The sequence below is a fragment of the Equus quagga genome, chromosome 5 (genome assembly GCF_021613505.1).
Source record: "Equus quagga isolate Etosha38 chromosome 5, UCLA_HA_Equagga_1.0, whole genome shotgun sequence".
NCBI lineage: Eukaryota > Metazoa > Chordata > Mammalia > Perissodactyla > Equidae > Equus > Equus quagga.
In genome coordinates this window covers 126,899,369-126,918,763 of record NC_060271.1, presented here as the reverse complement: position 1 = coordinate 126,918,763, position 19,395 = coordinate 126,899,369, and the positions used below count along the sequence as shown (strand labels likewise).

Below are 19,395 nucleotides of genomic sequence, written 5' to 3'. Positions count from 1 at the left end.
GGACAATAAGTGCTTTTTTGTGACTGGGTTCTCTCGTTTAGCATAATGTTTTCAAGGTTTGTCCTTGTTGTGCTGTGTATCAATACTTAATTCCTTTTTATTGCCAAAAATATTCTACTGTATGTATATACCACATTTTTGTTTGTCTGTTCACTAGTTGTTGGACATTTGGGTGGTTTCCACTTTTTGGCTACTGTGCTGTGAATGTTAGTGTTCAGGTTTCTGTGTGGGCATACATTTTCATTTCTCCTGGGTGTGTACCTAGGAGTGGAATTGCTGGATCAGATAGTAGCTTCATGGTTAATATTTTCAGGAACTGCCCAACTGTTTTTCAAAGTGACAGCACCATTTTACATTCCTACCAGTAATGTATGACGGTTCTACTTTCTCCACATCCTCACCAGTGCTTAATCTTTTTGATTGTAGCCATCCTAATGGGTGTGGAGTGGTATCTTATTGTGATTTTGAGTTGCATTTCCCTAATAGCTAATGATGTTGATCATTTTGTCTTGTGTTTATTGGCCATTTATAATGTCTGTTCAAATTCTTTGCCCATTTTTCAATTGGGTTGTGTTTTTATTGTTGAGTTGTGACAGTTCTTTATATATTCTGAGATATGTATACATGTAGTATTATGTGTTTGATATATGATTTGCAAATATTTTCTCCCATTCTGTGGGCTGTCTTTTCACTTTCTTGATAGTGTCCTTTGAACTACAAAAGTTTTAGATTTAGATGAAGTCCAGTTTATCTATTTTTTTCATTTGGCCCTTTTGTTTTTGGTGTTATTGATAAGGAGATTTTGCCTAACTCCAGGTCCTGACAATTTACTCCTTTGTTTTCTTCTAAGAGTTTCATCGTTTTAGCTCTTATGATTCATTTTGAGTTAATTTTTGTGTATGCTATAAAGAAGAGGTTTAACTTCATTCTTTTGTGTGTTCATATCCGTTTGTTCTAGCACCATTTGTTGAAAAGACTGTTCTTCAGCCCCACTGAATTGTCTTGGCATAAGGTGTTCTTTTTTAACCTAAGCATTTTTTTTTAAGTATTTGGAATGAGAAAAATTCAAACTACACAAAAGGGTATTCTGTGAAAAATAAGTCTCCTTTCACCCTACCCTCCCAGTTTTTAGTTATCCTACCTGGAGGCAACTTTTTAAAATTGGTATTTATATATTCTTTTGGAGACATTTCATCCACATACGACCACATATGTCCGGAAAGGTAGATTGAAACCAGATTTTGGAGCACCTGGAATTATCCTAATATAGAAGGATATGTAGATGAGGGCTAATGTTTCCTGTGTTGGAGGTTTCACATTCTCCTTAGTGACTTTACGCCGTTGCAGCGTTTATATGGCTACTGGGAATGAAGTGCTTTGTTTCCATCCTTCTCCAAACTTTCCTTGTAGATTCTTTCTCGATTACTTACTCAACCTTGATTTCTACCTAAAAGAAATGGATACAAATCAAACCATAAAGCAAACTTTAATCTTTTTCTACTTTATTATTCTGGTGTTTATTTCAGGGAGCTTCTGATAATTGGAGGTGTTGCAGCACGGGATCAGCTCTCTGTTTTGGATAATGGGGTAAGCTGTGCTTTTAATTTTTAAAAAGTAACATTGTGGATTGTCATTTTGGCAATATAGTTCTGTTGTGTTTCAAGAAAAATCAAATAAGGCTGAAATTAGAGCAAAGTGAAAAAGTATATATTTGTTCAAAAACATCTTGCAAGTATGCCTTTTCTTTTCCCAAAAGTATGCAGCACAGTAGTCTCTTCCAAACCCCTCCTGTAAAATTCCAGCATACATGAGGGTTCTTTGTTCTCCCTTTTGAGCGTCTGAGAATTTCCTTCTCACTTTCATGAATTGAGTCATTTCTTTTGGGAATAATTGAGAACGAAGAAGTTAAGAATAAAAACGTCACCGAGCAGATTGCACAGAATGTAGGAGTTTTGGCAGTGATCCTTGGGAAGGATGAAGGACCACAGGATGGGGGTTCCAGTAGGAGGGAGCTGAGTTCAGATATGTGTCAGGGAAAGCCTTAAAGCTGTGCTCACGCATGCAGTTATAATGGACAAAGCTAAGATGGATCCTCATTATTGGGGAAGAAGTTTGAGAAATTCTTAACTGTGCTCATCAATTCTATGAAGCTAATTAAATATAGGTGGGACTTCATAAAATATTTTATTTGTACAAACTGACTTTTTCCTTACATATTTCTCTTCCGTTTCCTTCTCTAAGTGTTTTCTCATTTAATCTTAACTACTTGATACTGAGTCATGGCAAGCAAATATGTCCCCCCTCCAGTTCTCTTGGTGCCCCTGTTATGAAATTTTGTGCTGAATGGTTTCAATTTGATTTGGTATGGCCTATTTTGAGCAAGGAATCACATTACTGTACTTGTTTATGCTATTCTAAGATAGTAATATTGGTTTGATATGTTTGTATTTGGGGTGTTATATTTTAGTGGTTGTAGATTTAATATGTTCATTCCCATTCTTGGTTCCTTAAACCCAAATCCTTTTCTGCCATAAGTTAAGTTTCTTAATTCATTTTTTCCAGCTATAGAGCTTTTAGGGAATTATATCTGCTTTCATCAGTCATATCTAAAATTTGGTGCTGGCTGAAGCCAATAGCAAAGTAAAGGCAGTGTTATTCTATAGCTTTCTTGGCAGGATTCAATTCCATTCTTCTCAGGGGATCTAGTATGTTCTCTTTCTGCTCTTGTTTCCATCTTGTATTTTCTACTTCTATTATCTCCTATCATCTTCCAGCTAATCCTTAGCCCTGTGTTGTGTCTTATGCTGGGGCAGAAGTCAGCTTTGGAGTGAGAGAGTAGAACTATTTAATTTTTGTAGTCTTTTAAAGTTGCACAATTTGACAACATGTACACTTGAGGCCTGAAGGAGTCGTTGGTGCTATTAGACAAGTCATATAAATGTTTCTCTCAGGCTTTTCCAATTTAACTGACTCTTCATTTGAAACCTGAGAGACCTTGTATCTATTTTCATGCTGACTTTACCTACTGAAATTGAGGCGGGAGGAAACTCACATGGTGGGTTAGAATCCTATAGTAAAGAGAGATTACACATAGACCCAGATGGCATTTTGTTCATTACTGTGTATGGTACCTGTCACAGTGCTTGGCACACAGTAGATTCTTAATACATTGAATGGATTGTATCTTCATATTTTTGGATAATATTCTCTAGATTGAACTGAGACTTGCTTATAGTTATCAATACAAATGAAACAATGGCTTCAGAAATGTCTTTTATTTTTCATGGGAATATGAATGCCTCCTACAGGATCAAATTAAAAGTCCATTCAACACAGTACTCTACTTTTTCGAGGGGTGAGGTACTGAAATAATGAGACTATAGGGATAAATTTGCTAGGAGAAAGTTATATTTTTAGTCGAGAGTGGAGAAAACAAGGAAGAAAGAATAAAAGTGATTTTTCATGCCTATTGATAAAGAGGAGAAGTTTTGAATTGTCTAATTTATTGAATGATTTTGTATAATACCTTTTTTGTGCTCATACACGTACATCCATCTACACACGTTTAAAATACTTTATTAACTACTTTATAGAAATGGGTCAGGTACTGCTAAATTCATTATATATATTTTCTTATTCAGCTCTCACAATGGCCCTCTGAACCAGTCCTCTTCCCCATTATACTGGCTTATACTAAATATTAAATAACTTGCCCAAGATCTTACAACTTATGGGTAGAGCTTACTTCAAAGCATGTGTTCCTAATCACTATACCTATGAGCTTTATTAAAAGATATGTGTGTGTGTGTGTGTGTGTGTGTGTGTGTGTGTGTGTGAGAATGGAAAACGTTGTTAATTATTTGTACTGGCATAGGGGTTCATTATACTATTCTCTTTGTGTATGTTTGACAATTTTTATAATAAAAAGTCAAGTAAAACTTGTTCTTCTTTGAATTAGATCTTTTCTCATGTTTAGACTTTGAGTTGGAATCCCAGTTTGGGTACTTACTGGCTGTATCATCTAAGTTCTTGTGACTATAATTTTTTTTCTTTTTTTGCTGAGGAAGATATGCTCTAAGCTAACATCTGTTGTCTATCTTCCTCTTTTTGTATGTGAGCCACTGCCACAGCATGGCCACTGACAGATGAGTGGAATAGACCTGCACTTAGAAACCAAACCTGGGCCACCAAAGCTGAGTGTGCCAAACTTTTAACACTAGGCTGCCAGGGCTGGCCCATGACTTTTTAGTATTTTAAACTTGAGTTTCCTTATTTAAAAGCAGGAATAATAATAGTAGTGTTTTCCTTAGTGGTAACATGAAATGATATAATACTTGTAAAACGTTAGCACAGTGCCTGTTCATTATAGCACTTGACAAACAGTAATTATTACTGTTTTACTGGATAGTCAGATCATCAGTATTATGAATTATAACCAAATTTATTTAGCACCCAGTGTACTAGGTGTCAAGTGCTTTATGTATCTAACTCTTAACTATCACAGCCATCTTACAAAGCAGAAGGTATTACCCATTTCGAAAATGCGAAAATTGAAACGAAGAGATTATATAAGTTGAGGTCACACAGCTAGGTAATGGCGGAACTGGGATTTGAATCCTGGTTTATTTTCAGAGTTCCTATAAATCTGTCTGACTTTTGTTTGGAAAATACTAATTCTATATATTAATCTATATGTAACAGTCAAGGGTGTCAGAATCAGTTGCCACAATCTTCACAATTTCAGACCAAATGCAAGTTTGATAATACAGCATTATCTGTAACTCCTTTTTTGCAAATTTAGAGTTGACTGTGACTACTGCAATACGCATGTTTTATTGTAAGTAGACCACTGTTGGTTACCATTTTAAGATGATTATAATAGTTCTTCAGTTTTCAATAGGTGTTTCTTTTGATATTTTTCAGGTAGATATAGTCGTTGGCACTCCGGGAAGACTAGATGATTTGGTGTCAACTGGAAAGCTGAACTTATCCCAAGTTAGATTCCTGGTCCTGGATGAAGCTGTATGTTGAAATATAGTCATGCTTTAAAAAAATGTTTACTTATGTTTTTGGAGATAAAATATGTAAAATGATGAAGAAAAAATATAATTCAGTCATGCTCCAGTACTCAGAAATAATCATTGTTACCAGTTTGATATGTTTTCATTTATTTCTTACATTTATGTAAATATTACTTTGTGTTGTTGAAATCAAGCTATGTGGAATCTGGGAAATTTTTTTTTAAATGTAGTATCATAAGTATTTCATATCATTCTTTGTAAATAATTTTTAAAGGATGTCTAATGGTCTATTATATGGATACTTCATGCTTTAACCACTCTTATTCTTAGATAATGTAGGGTTTTTTTTACTCCAAATGGCTGTCTTTGTTTGTACATAAGTTTTTTTTACATGTTACAGATTATTTCATTGTGTCATAGTTGCAAAATGTGAACTGTATGGAAGGACATTAATGTGTTTGAGGCTCTTGAGACATACTTCCAAATAATTTTCGAGATGGGTTGAAGTAGTTTTTCAGCACTAAGGGTTTTTGTTTTCCACATTAAAATCATATTCATAAGGACATGTGGTAGGAGTATTAACTCTCATATTCATTCTAGAATACTAATGTATGGCTTTTAGGTTATTGTCAGCTTTTTCAAAATTTAGTCATGTGGAATTTAAAGTTGAGTTTAAATTAAATGAGGAATAGGTGAGTTTACAACTCATCTTTAAATATCCAGTAGAAAACAATCATTTTGAAAATGTCAGGACATGTATATGAATTAGTTTCCATACCTTAAATTTTATATTTGATTTAGAAAGAAAGATTTAGATCCTGATGAAAAAACTTACGGTTTTCTTTGTTTCTCATACAGGATGGGCTTCTTTCTCAGGGTTATTCCGATTTCATTAATAGGATTCACAATCAGATTCCTCAGATCACCTCTGATGGAAAGAGACTTCAGGTATGAAATGACCAAAGCATCTTAAAATACGTGGAGATGATTGCTGTGTATTAATGTGTATTATTTTTTGTTTTACATTTATAATTTGTTTTAGTGTCTTATGACTAAGTTAACTACCATATGAAACATTTTCTTCATTATCTGATTAAATAGTACACACAGAGGAAACAGTCTTACAAGTTGCTTTTAGAAATAAAGGAGAAGGGAATTTGAGGAAATTAGGTGTTACAGAAGACGATAGGTAAAAAATTCTTAGTTTTCTTTTTTTAAGAAGATTGGCCCTGAGCTAACTGCTACCAATCCTCCTCTTTTTGCTGAGCAAGACTGGCCCTGAGCTAACATCCATGCCCATCTTCCTTTACTTTATATGTGGGATGCCTACCACAGCATGGCTTGCAAGGCGGTGCCATGTCTGCACCTGGGATCTGAAATGGTGAACCCTGGGCCGCCAAAGCGGAACGTGCACGCCTAACTGCTGCGCCACCCGGCCAGCCCATTAGTTCTTTTTGTACAGAGTGTTTGGAGTTTATATTCCAGACTATGAGTACTACTTACTGTTTGAAGGAAAAATATCTTGACCTGTTGAAAAACAGTTGTTTCCTTAGTAAATTGTTTCTTAAAATATTCTTCTTTTTCTTGTCCTTCTTTCTTAGGAAGAATTTGAGAAATAGAGGTTTTTAAGAGAAGGAGATAAATAGTAACATGATTTTAGATCTTCAAAAACCTTTTCATCTGACTTAATTTTTGGAGGACCTTGAGGAGTAGCTGGTGTGTTTCTGTGGTGGTGAGGGGCTCAGAGAGAGTAACCTGCCCTGGGTCACACCGCTAGTTGTTGCTAGAGTCAGGGATCGACCTTGTCTTTAGATTCCAGGGTTAGCATCCTTGTGCCCCGCATCAGTCTTCATATGGTAGAATTATTATTATAAAATGTTTATCTAAATTTTGATTTTTCTATTCTTAGGTGATTGTTTGCTCTGCTACTTTACATTCTTTTGATGTAAAGAAACTGTCTGAGAAGATAATGCATTTTCCCACGTGGGTTGATTTAAAAGGAGAAGATTCTGTTCCAGATACTGTACACCATGTTGTTGTCCCAGTGAATCCTAAAACTGACAGACTCTGGGAAAGGCTTGGAAAAAACCACATTAGAGTAAGTACCTTATAATGTTAACATTTGTGTAGAATAAAGCATTCATAAACTAGCCTCACGTTGGGCTCTTAGTGATGCCTAAAGCAACCAGATGTTCTCTCTAAGAAAAAGAAGTCCTGCGCATTGACCAGAAGGGTTTAGGCCTTTAAGGCACAGAGTAAGTGATGGACTCATCGTTTATTTTTCTCTCTAGATAAAGTTACTTTTGTAATCATCTTCTTTGATACAATTTTTATAAATAAATAGGATTATTTGGATATATAGATATAATTTAAGATACAATGATTTCCATTTTTAGTAGTATTTTGGTGTCCTCTTGATGTGTATTATTTTCCTAAAAATCAATTTTATGTGTCCATCTTGTCATTTTTCCCACTGTTAATAGATTTCTTTTTACATAATAAGGATATGTTGATTGTAAATACACAATATACTAAAAACCACCTTTGCATTTTTATTATTCCATTTAAAATTGGTTAGGCTTAGATCTACAGTTAATAAAGGGTTTTTCTGAATTGGAAGAATCATTTTGCCTACAGATTATAAAGACGTATGTCTGAGATGTGGTGTAAAGTTAGATACAACTCTCCCTTTAAAAAAAATGACACCTATTCTGAATCCTTACTTAACCACTCCCTGCCTCTTCTTATCCTTCCTTTTGAAAGACTGATGAAGTACATGCGAAAGATAACACAAGACCTGGTGCTAACAGTCCGGGTAAGTTAAAGGAACCAATAAAATGTGTTGGAGGATTTTAAAAATGAATTGGTTTGTTTTATTGAATTTATCACTTGTTTACTCTCATGAAGGATTTGAGGTGACCTACAAAATTAGAATAGGAAATCTGAAAGTAAAAGCAGCAAAGATAATAAAGAAATAGGGAAAAAGCTGATAGCAGTCAACTTAGAGGAATTTTAATCACTGAATTTAAGATAGTCTCTTAGCATCTAAGTCACAAATATTTTGGATTATAGAATTCTCATCAATCATAGGAAACCAGCAAATTTCTTTGGTAACAGATTTTATATTGGCCCTGAATTCCAGGAGAAATGTTATGTAGATTCTTTATATCAGGGAATTGGGTAACGAAGGAAGATGTCTTTAGCTACAACTTTGTGAAAGATACAGAAATGATCTTGAAATAGCTTATTGGTTCTTTTTGTGTGTAGTAAAATATACATAACATAAAATTTACCTTTTTAACCATTTTTAAGCATACAGTTCAATGACATTAAGTACATTCTTACGGTACAACCATCACCACCATCCATCTCTGGAACTTTTCATCTTCCCAAACTGAAACTCCGTTTCATTAAATATATATCAGTTTTTTTAAAAGCCTAACATTAAATCCTGATTCAGTGAAGACACTCCTCTGCAGAGCTGAGATGGTTTGTTTCAGGTACAAAATATTTCAGAGATACACGAAGATATAATGCCTGATGTAAGGGTAGTGCTTAGAGAACCGAGAACAGATCTTAAACCCGTTATGCTGCATGTCTTGACATCACCTGTCCTAAGTGGATCATTGGCAAGGGTTCGACTGCATTTGGTCCATGACTGGATTCATTGGTAGGTTTTTGACAAGTATCTAAAAGGTGAATTATCTGAAATCCTGATTAAAGAGAGTTCCTTTGAACTCAGTTTTATGTGCACCTCCAAATCCCTGAGATGTGTGCTCTACTAGCCTTATTATTGGAGAGGAACAGAGACACTGCTAGTTCAAATTGATATCCCACTGTTTGTGAATGCATTTTGTAAAATAAAAATTTTTACTGTTTCATGTTTTTCTTGTAAAAGTTTTGCTTGGTTTATAATACAATTAGAGGTGACCAGAGAGACCTTAGAAATATGTTGGATTACAGAATTAAAATTTTGCATTAGATAGTTGAGGAGTAATATAGCCCAGCTTCATAATGAAAAACAGAGATTTGGAGGATGGTCACAAAGAAATTACTAACTAAGTTTGATGTACAGTTTTTATTCCATAGAGTGAAGTATGAACTTTCTGATGTTTAGATTGATTTAGGAAGTACATTAATTATTTTTAAAGGTGCTAAATAATTGAGTAAACATTTATTAAGCATTTAGGGAAGTTAATGAACTAATGAGTTAATAAGCAAGGCAGAGTATGATTAATCCTCCATGAGAGATAAGAACAAAGTTTTGTTGTATATATTTCTGTTTGTGTGTGTGTATACGTGTGTTTTTCCCTCGTAAGAGGTACGATTATAGGTGTTTTGTTACTCCATAAACTGGCGTAAAAAACATTAACAGAAACAAAAATAAATGAGCAAATGGATTATCTCACCATTTCACCCTATTTAGTATTTCTTATTCTTGTCTATAACACTTGTATTAAAGCAGAGTTTTTTAGGTGAGTTAAGCAGTAAGTCTTTGACTGTAATTAGGTGTGTTTATGACAATTTAAAATTGAAATTCTGTTTTTTTGTTGTTGTTGTTATCTGGTATTCAAGAGATGTGGTCTGAAGCTATTAAAATCCTGAAGGGGGAGTATGCTGTCCGGGCAATCAAGGAACACAAGATGGATCAAGCAATTATTTTTTGTAGAACCAAAATTGACTGTGATAACTTGGAGCAGTATTTTATGCAACAAGGAGGAGGTAATGTTTCCTCGCTTGAAATAAATTGTGTTTCTTTCCTCATTTAATAGATTATTAGTCTCAAGTTGATGGAGTCTAGAATGCATGCACAGAATTTAAAGCAGTTATGGTGCATTTAAGTATCTGTGTTTATCCACCACTTTTCCAAGCCCTAGGAAAAACAAGGAACGAGTTTCTACCTAGGTACGATTTCATTGCCGTGAACATGAATCACAGCATTCTAAAGCCTTTATATCATTTCGAAGAAGGGTAAAATTATTGATTAACTTATTTAATGCTAAAATTTTAAGTGTGAGCATTAAATAATAGAATGTATATCTTCTAAATCAGTAAATGAGGAAAAAATCTTAATCTAAAAAAGGCTAAGAAAAGAAGAAAAAGAAAAAGGAGAGGTTAGAAATTACAGAGTAAAGTGGCTGGTGGAAAAATCTGAGTACATGCGTAAACTATAACATGTATCAGTGAACTGAAGTCTTCTGTTAAAAGGCATAGATTCTTAGACTGGATAAAATCTAGCTATATGCTGTTTACAAGAAACATTTCTAAAACCTGGTGACGTGGAAAGATTGAAAGGAAAGGGAATGACAAAATATTTATATATATCTGCTAAAATATTAATCAAAGTTGGTCTAGCTCTATTAATAAGAGATACAAGATATTTTAATACAAAAATATTACTGTAATATTTACTGTATATATATATACACACACACGTATGTATAACTACAATAAAGACAGCTGCTATGTAATAAATAATCTACAATGACGATAGAATGATTCTAATTTTATGCTCCTTATATTGACGTCAAATATATAAACCAACATGAAAAAATGCTCAACATAATTAGTTGTTAGGGAAATGCAAAATAAAATCACAACGTGGTACCACTGTAGCCTGATTAGAATGGCTAGATTAAAAATACACCAAATTTTGTGGAGCATATGGAACAACTGGAGCACTCATACATTATTGGTGTATAGCCACTTTGGTAAACGATCTTACAGTTTTTTATAAAATTAAACATTGCTATCTTATGGCCTATCAGTTCAACTCCTGAATATTCGCCCAAGATAAGGGAAAGCATTTGTTGACAAAAGCTGTGTGCAAGGATGGTCATAGCAGCTTTATTTATAATGACCCAAAACTGAAAATACACTAAGTGGCCATCAATAGGAGAATGGCTAAACAAAATGTGAGATGCTTGTACAGAGCAATGAAAAGGATTGGACTGTTGATAGAATAACTGGATGAATCTCGGAAACATTATGCTGAATGAAAGAATTCTCACACAAGAGTATATACTATATGATTGCGTTTTTTTCAATTTCTAGAAGAGTCAAAACTAACCAACTAATCTGTGAAGGTAAAAAAAAGCCAGAACAGTGGTTGTCCCTAGGAGGATAGGAGTGGGGATTGACTGGGAAAGGGCATGAAGATACCATGTGGGGTGATACTCACGTTCTGTGTTTTGATAGGGCTTTGGGCCACATAGGTGTATGCATTTGTCAAAACTCAGCAAATGTACACTTAAGATTTGTACATTTCTTGTATGTAACTTTTACCTCAAAAGGAAAACAGAAACCCAAACAAATACTGTACTCTAGTTAATGATAATGATATACATGCTAAACTGTGTACTGATATCTGCCATATTTTCGAAATGCATCAAAAATATAAAAATGAATTGATAGAGGGATAGATAGATATGTGGTAAAGCAAGTACAGTGAATGTTAATGGTAGAATTTAGGTGGTGAGAATGCAGTCATGTTGCGTGATGACATTTTGGTCAACGATGGACCACATAATATGATAGTGGTCCCATAAGATTAGTACCATATAGCCTAGGTCTGTAGCAGGCTCTATCATCTAGATTTGTGTAACTACACTCTATGATGTTTGCACAAAAACAAAATTGCCTAATGATACATTTCTCAGAACAAATCCCCATTGTTAAGCGACGCATGACTGTATAGTTACTCATTGTTAGAATTCTTTTGTTATATGTTTGAAAAAATAATGTTGAAAAAATACATAAAGTAAAATTTGACGGATGTACAAGGTAATAGACAAATCCTGCTCTTGTACTGGGGAAGACTTTAACACATCTCTTTTTATAATTAATACACGGCAAGGAGCTAGAAAACTCAAAAAAGGATATGGAAAATTTGAACAATTTAGAATTTTGAACCAATGGTCATATAAAGAACACGTTACGTGGTTCGTTACAGTGCCCAGTAACATTTTTTTTCAAGTTCCAGCAAACAGACTTGCTTTGTTGTTTTAGTTGTAGTGACTGTTTTGTAATAAATATTTCTTCCTGTTCACATTGGTTTTGAATGGAGGATTTGACTGTGTGGTTAGGAATGCTGTTAATCAAGCAGTAATATTCCTTAGTTCCTTTCCCTAAATATTCTGGTTACCTCTCCTAGAGAACAAGTTTCCCAAACCATTACTAAAACCAAAATAACACAATATATACCAGATTTCAGGGATTTCAGAGAGGGGAATAAAGGACCTCCCCTCTCCACACCACACCTCAACCAGGACCTACCAGTGTGTTGTGATACTTTCCTAAACTGCTTGAGTTCACAATGCAGTAAGACCTCAGCTGTAAGACTCTGGAAGTTCTGATTAGCTGTTATTTCTCCTGTGCATAACTAGTTTTTAACATTAGTCATTTTCACTGGATATCTTTCAAAATGTATTGTTTCCTTGAATTCTGAAGTATATTTTATTGAACCTAATTTACTATGGAGAGTAGTTAAGTGGCATAATTGTTATTCTGGGCTATCTTATAGTGGTGCCTGTGGGTTCTCTTGAATTCTAGAGGGTTGTTTGCCCTTACTCTGGTCCAGACTGCACTGCTTTTTGTTACTGTATCCACTTGAAGTTTCTTTTTTAGGATTGGCTGCCACTGCACCTGCCTCTAACACCTCTCCATCCTTCCAACTTGCTCCTTCTAATCTGCTTTGGCCAGGAAAGCAGATAACTAAGTTGCTTAGAACATCTTAAGGAGAGCAGGCTTGTGAATGTGGCCTTTTAGTAAGGGCATGAACTTCATAATGCCCATTTTGGTTCTTCTAAGAGTGATCTCTTTTGTCTACTTTTTGGTTCTTCACTTTACCTGGGATAGGTGAGGTTCCTGGTACACATATATTTTCCTCACAGTGCATTTTATTATTTGTTTGTTTATTTTTGGTGAGGAAGATTGGCCCTGAGCTAACATCTGTGCTGATCTTCCTCTATTTTGTATGTGGGATGCCACAACAGCATGGCTTGATGAGTGTGTAGGTCCATACCTGGGATCCAAACCTGTGAACCCTGGGCCGCCGAAGTGGAGTATGCAAACTTAACCACTATGCCACTGGGCTGGCCCCACTGCATTTTAGTTGGCACACTGCTTTATCTACTCCTGTAGATCAGGAAGGGTGGTTTCAAATGTCCTTCAAAGCAAATCAATTTTAATGCTTATGGAGTCATTTTAATGACATTTCAGCTATGACAGATATTGTGTGTACCGTGGTTCATGGCAAGTTGGGGTATAGATTTCCATAGAATTACATGGTACCATTGTAGTGTGAATGTTATTGGTTTTTTTTTACATAGTCTTAGGCATAATGTTTTCCAAGGTTAACTGTTTAATGTGTTTTTCACTAGGACCTGATAAAAAAGGACACCAGTTCTCATGTGTTTGTCTTCATGGTGACAGGAAACCTCATGAGAGGAAGCAAAACTTGGAAAGGTTTAAGGTACTGATATTTAGTTAACTGCATTTCCTTAATACTTAAAAGGGGCATTGTATGTAGTTTTAATCAATTCCAGTTAGTATTAATAAGCAATTCTTGTCCTAGAAATTTCAAAGTATTTCTACCGTATGGTGTATCCTCATCTTGGCAGGGCTTAGTCACCTTTAACAGTCAAATGGTAAATTAAGTGTTCTCTATTAGCACAACACTACTGTAATAAGAATTTTCAATGTAAGGAAGTTTTAGTTAAATTCTTTCTGGTAGATATTTTTAGGAGAAGCGTCATTGGATAGTTAAACCATGTCTGGGAACTTTTTTTTTTTAATAGTTTGTGGTAATACCAATAGAAAATTTAATTTGCAGATCAGTTTAAGACAGGTATCAGAATGTGGTTTTGTAGAATTGAATATATTTTGAATTCTTTGGGGCAGACTATCTCAGTTGTGTGCTTGCAGCACGTGAGCAAGTTATAGAATTCTGGGTGCACGTGGGTGGGGCTTGAGCCATTGAGAACTCGAAGTCGGTAACCTCTACCACCAAGCAGTTTCATCTTCCACTTACCACTGTGTGTTCACCTCAGTGTAGAGTACAAATATCATTTTCTCTCAGAGCTGTAATATGAACAAAGGTGGGAAGTCCTGGGCTTAGGAACTTTGGATTGTGTTTCCATGCTGAGCATAATTGACAGAGATGTTAAAACATATCATATGGGGGCTGGACCTGTGGCCGAGTGGTTAAGTTCGTGCACTCTGCTTTGGTGGCCCAGGGTTTCACCAGTTCGGACCCTGGACGTGGACCTAGCACCACTCATCAGGCCATGCTGAGGGGGTGTCCCACATAGCACAACCTGAAGGACCTACAACTAGAATATACAACTATGTACTTGGGGGGGCCTTGGGGAGAAGAAGAAAAAAAAGAAAGATTGGCAACAGATGTTAGCTCAGGTGCCAATCTTTGGGGAAAAAAAATGACTTTGGCTTAACAAAAAATATCACATGGCCTCATTTCAGCATGCATGCCACCCTTCTCTATCCTGGGCATTGTGCTGGAGCACAAGTCAGTGTGCCCTCCCCCCTCCTCCGAATCTCTACCTTTACTCTGCCTTGGGGCGCAAATGACATCTAAAGGCTACTTTGTACTTCCTTGTTGAGAGCACCAGGGGCCCACTCTCTGTTAATACACGGGTAAAGATAATCCATACGTTTTTACATTTTGTTCTATTTTATCTTTCTTTTGAATTATCAGTCAGGATTTCTAAAGATAAAGCCAAATTTTAGCAATAGTTTAATATCTTCTATCTTTGATGTAAGAAAAAAATGAATCTAGTCATTGATTTATTCAGTTAAATGTCATATTTCAGCAGATCATAACTTAAAAATTCAAGACTTGTTCTGGTGAATTATGAATATCTGGAACTCTAATCTGATAGTAACACGTTAGTGATTAGAGGTCTCATTTAGTGGAAAGATAGTATTTGTGTTTATTTTTTAGTGTATGTACTAATAAATTCCTTTCTCTCTCCTCTTTTCTCTTTAGAAAGGAGATGTAAGATTCTTGATTTGCACAGATGTAGCCGCCAGAGGAATTGATATCCATGGTGTTCCTTACGGTAAGAAGCAAGTTTTTATGCCTACAGTTTGAATTTTATGGAATTTAAAGTAAACCATCTAATATGTTTGAAGTATTTAGAATGTCAAACGTCTAATATGTTTGAAAATTTTAGAAACTCTTAGTGATTGATGAGAATTGTTTTTATTTACAGTTATAAATGTCACCTTGCCGGATGAAAAGCAAAACTACGTACATCGAATTGGCAGAGTGGGAAGAGCTGAAAGGTACTGATGTAACTTTTTTTCTTTTTAAGCTTCTGTGCTTCAGGAATAAAGTCTAAAAAAGACTTTTAAAATCTTTCAGGATGGGTCTGGCTATTTCCCTGGTGGCAACAGAAAAAGAGAAGGTAATCTTTTCAATGCTGTATTATAGTCATTGTTTATGTTGTCTTATTAGATGTTGGAAATAAAGGCCGTTTGATTTTTCCATTCACATTGAACTCAGTTGCATATGGAATATAAATGAACTTTTTAATAGCATCTTTTTCTCTATATTCATTGAATTGATAAATAAATATTAGGACAAAGTTTAGAAAGGAAAAAATACGCAGTGTAATTTTTCCTAATAGCTTTAATATAATTATTTTCACCAAAAAATATTTAAACCCTCTCTGGCATCATGCTGTAGAAGACTTTTTATGGAAGTGGGAGTAACTTGTTATTTTGATCTAGTTTGATACAAATTTACAGAAAAGTTGCAAGAATAAGGAACTCCCACAAAGTCATTGCCCAAACTAGTTGTTCATTTTAATTTTTTCTATTTGTTGTATTATCTTATAGAAAACATTTGAACTTTATTTATTTTTAAAGATTCTATTTTTCCTTTTTCTCCCCAAAGCCCCCCGATACACAGCTGTAGTTGTGGGTCCTTCTAGTAGTGGCATGTGGGACGCCACCTCAGCATGGCCTGATGAGTGGTGCCATGTCTGTGCCCAGGATTCAAACCGGTGAAACCCTGGGCCGCCGAAGTAGAGCGTGCGAACTTAACCATTCGGCCATGGGGCCTTCCCCCTGAACTTTATTTTTGATACTAATTGTGATGTAGTATTCTCCAGTATTTACTTTTCCATCCTTATTTTTATCTGAGAATTCCTTTCCATAATTGACATCCGTTTTGGAAAACTTTTGCATTGTTCTCAGAAAGAACTGTTTCAGAAGACCTAGTTAATGCGCTATGGAATGGTGGTAGTAATTGGATGACCTACCATACCTGTAATCTATTTTTCTTGTGCCTTAAGGACAGAAAATATTAAAAAACTAGTTGAGAATAAAGATATCCAGCATGTTTCAATTGCCATATGTGTTAATATATTCTGCTGCTTTAATACAGGTTTGGTACCATGTGTGTAGCAGCCGTGGAAAAGGGTGTTATAACACGAGACTCAAGGATGATGGCGGCTGCACCATATGGTACAATGAGATGCAGGTAAGACTGACCACATGCTTATTAAAATCGGTCAAAATAGACTGCGTTTATCTACAAAAGTCAATCTCAGATTTTATCTATTTTCCAATTATGAGGAAAAGTAGTAATTGATTATAATGTTACCTATACTTTGTGAATTGTAGCTTGTGAGTTCATCTCTTCAGAAATCTAACTTCCATTTACACTGAGTATTATAGCCTTCCTGGTTTTGTTTAATGCTGATAAAATGCAACTTTGTCAAAATGAAAATTTTATTTGAAAATACTTTAATTTCTCTCCCTTTCTTAGTTGCTGTCTGAGATAGAAGAACACCTGAACTGTACCATTTCTCAGGTCGAGCCAGATATAAAGGTACCCGTGGATGAATTTGATGGGAAAGTTACCTATGGTCAAAAAAGGGCCATTGGAGGTAAGCTTTGAATTACTTGTAATTCTATTTTAAATTGAATGTGTTGTTTTTGAGCTTCAGTTTAAGAAGAGAGTAATTTCATTTTATTGTTCAGTGTATTTTTAGCATCTGAAGCATTCCCTCCTTATACTGTCAGAGCACTTTGCCCATGCGTATCGTGTCACGTTCTTTTACTGTGTGCTCTGGATGTGAGTGAAGCGCAGCAGCTTAGCTCTTTGTGTTAATGTCAGGAAAGTAATTGAACATGTATGGAATTTTTAGGAAACGAGTATAATGGTAATTTTTAATAAAGAATTGAGAGCCTTTGACTTAATTCATGTGGTAACCCAGCCTACTATTTCCTTAGCTTATTTCTGAAATTTGTTTTTGAGATTCAGGCTTAACTAGTGGTTTCCAAACCATGGAAGAGAGAGGGGAGGAGTTGGTAGGGGTACTGGGACAGCTGCTAGTGAGGCCTAGTCATTTATTTGTATTGATTTATCAATTTTAAAACTCCAGAGTTTTGGAGATAACTTGCCCAGTAGTACATTTTTATTGTTAGAAGCAATGTTTAAACTGATATAATTGAGCCAAAGTATTGCTGACAAGTTATTTCAAGCATGTCATTTACATTACTTTATAATTTGTGTGTGTGATGCAGGTGGAAACTATAAAGGCCATGTGGATATTTTGGCACCTACAGTTCAAGAGTTGGCTGCCCTTGAAAAGGAGGCACAGACATCTTTCCTGCATCTTGGCTACCTTCCTAACCAGCTGTTCAGAACCTTCTGATTTTAACAACACTGAATAAGATTTGAATAATAAAAGTCTGTAGTCTTAAAACTCTAAAAATATTGTACTGCTTCCAAGCAGCAGTATTTATAGTAACTTAAGCTATTAATGCTAACTCTTGCATGTCAAGAAACATTAGTCGTAGGAATTCTTCATAAAATGGCAACTTGATGAAAATAAATCTGATGACTATATTTTCATGAAGGTTTGTGTCTTATTTTGAAGTTACTTGATAGTGCTCTTTTTCAAGAGAGCTGTGGGTTCATGAAGTAAAGTTTATGGATATGTGAACTTGGCAGAGGACCTATGTGGGACCACTAGTGAAAATTCTGAGTAGAGTTTTTCACAGGAAGTGGTCCTGAATGGAGATAATCTTGAGATGGTTATGGTTGTCTAGGTGTATATTGAAGCTAGAGGAGAGTCGTAACATGAAAGAAAACTGGATGATCCCAAAGTAGGACAGTCTGGTTAGTTTGGAAGCATGGATCTTTTTAGAGAGTTCGGAAAGTTTCTGTGTTGAAGGATTGATGACTGATTTGGTGATGGTGACAGTGAAGCTGTGTTGCTGAAGGTTTACCTTGTTTAAGAACCTTTCTTTCCAAATGATATATACCCACAAAGATAAAACTATTCTGTTGTCTTTCTAGGTCTTAAAATTAAACACAATTCTTTGGAATATATTTCCTCAAATCTTCTTGCCTAAAATACCAGAAGGAAAAGGAAGAATTTAAATAGAGACAATTGAGTTGTTATTTTCTGCCTTTTGACTCTTAGTTTATAAAGTAGTTTCTTTGGGAAAATTATTCTTGCCCTAGAGATTCCTTAAGAGTGCAGGCTATTATAATTTCTTATATGATGATTTTCAAATCTTTTAGCACTGAGATATTTTCTTTAAACAAAATCTTGAGTGAAACTCTGTATATAAGTGGAAAAACCAATACCGTTAAAACCATGACTTAGTGTGGTGCGTCCTAGTTTGTGTGAGATGATTACAAGGATGCCATTCCTTCACTTATGTCTGGACCACTTGCCTAGAACTGCCATACCAATCTCAAAGCTCTGTGACGACAGCCTTTGCAGTGTTCTCCCACATTCATCACTGCTTTAGAAATGAGATTTTAATTGATAAAATGAGATTCAGACCAATATTGGAGCTGGCAGAGATCCTCTTGATCTTGTTCATGTCCTTGTTTTTTAGGTGCAGAGGCTGAGTTTAGAAGAATACATGTTCCCACGGCCTGGTTTGTAGAACTGGAACTAGAACTTGGGTTTCCTACTTTCAGCTTTTCCTCTTTGGTCTCCCTTTGGAAGATGATCCTTAGGTCCGAATGGGTAGGCCAGAGAGGAATGCTGGATAGAACTGGGAAACTCTGGAAGCAGTTATTTGGTTTTTCCTCTTCAAGTTACTGCCCAACTAGAATTACCTAGGGAACAGAGTTTTTAAAACAGGAAGCTACATGTAACCAGACCGGCAGAGGGGTTGCCTGGAGACCTGAGTCGCCCTTTCTTTATACTCACGTCACCGGTAATCTTTCCCTTCACTCTTCATCCCTGCTTTCAGATACCCATTCCTTCAGGTCTCTGGATTAACGCTAAAGGTGTGAGTAATTGTTAAAGCCTGGTTAAGTTGTGGGCACTGAGCCATGAGAGATCTGATTTCCCCCTGCCCCCTTCCTCCTTTTAGAAAT

At 35.5% G+C, this 19,395-nt stretch overlaps 1 protein-coding gene across 1 annotated transcript in view; it reads left to right on the top strand.

Moving 5' to 3' along the window:
- DDX1 (DEAD-box helicase 1) overlaps positions 1–17,901 on the top strand; it is a 36,874-nt gene extending 18,973 nt beyond the window's left edge. Inside the window, exons 14-26 of the mRNA XM_046662080.1 lie at positions 1,527–1,587; positions 4,924–5,022; positions 5,880–5,969; positions 6,931–7,119; positions 7,785–7,836; positions 9,597–9,743; positions 13,403–13,494; positions 15,028–15,100; positions 15,254–15,326; positions 15,406–15,448; positions 16,432–16,527; positions 16,816–16,936; positions 17,577–17,901. Coding sequence (XP_046518036.1) covers positions 1,527–1,587; positions 4,924–5,022; positions 5,880–5,969; positions 6,931–7,119; positions 7,785–7,836; positions 9,597–9,743; positions 13,403–13,494; positions 15,028–15,100; positions 15,254–15,326; positions 15,406–15,448; positions 16,432–16,527; positions 16,816–16,936; positions 17,577–17,707 — 1,267 coding nt within the window. The 3' untranslated portion in view covers positions 17,708–17,901. The remainder of the gene's footprint in view (positions 1–1,526; positions 1,588–4,923; positions 5,023–5,879; positions 5,970–6,930; positions 7,120–7,784; positions 7,837–9,596; positions 9,744–13,402; positions 13,495–15,027; positions 15,101–15,253; positions 15,327–15,405; positions 15,449–16,431; positions 16,528–16,815; positions 16,937–17,576) is intronic.
- Positions 17,902–19,395: the final 1,494 nt, after the last annotated feature.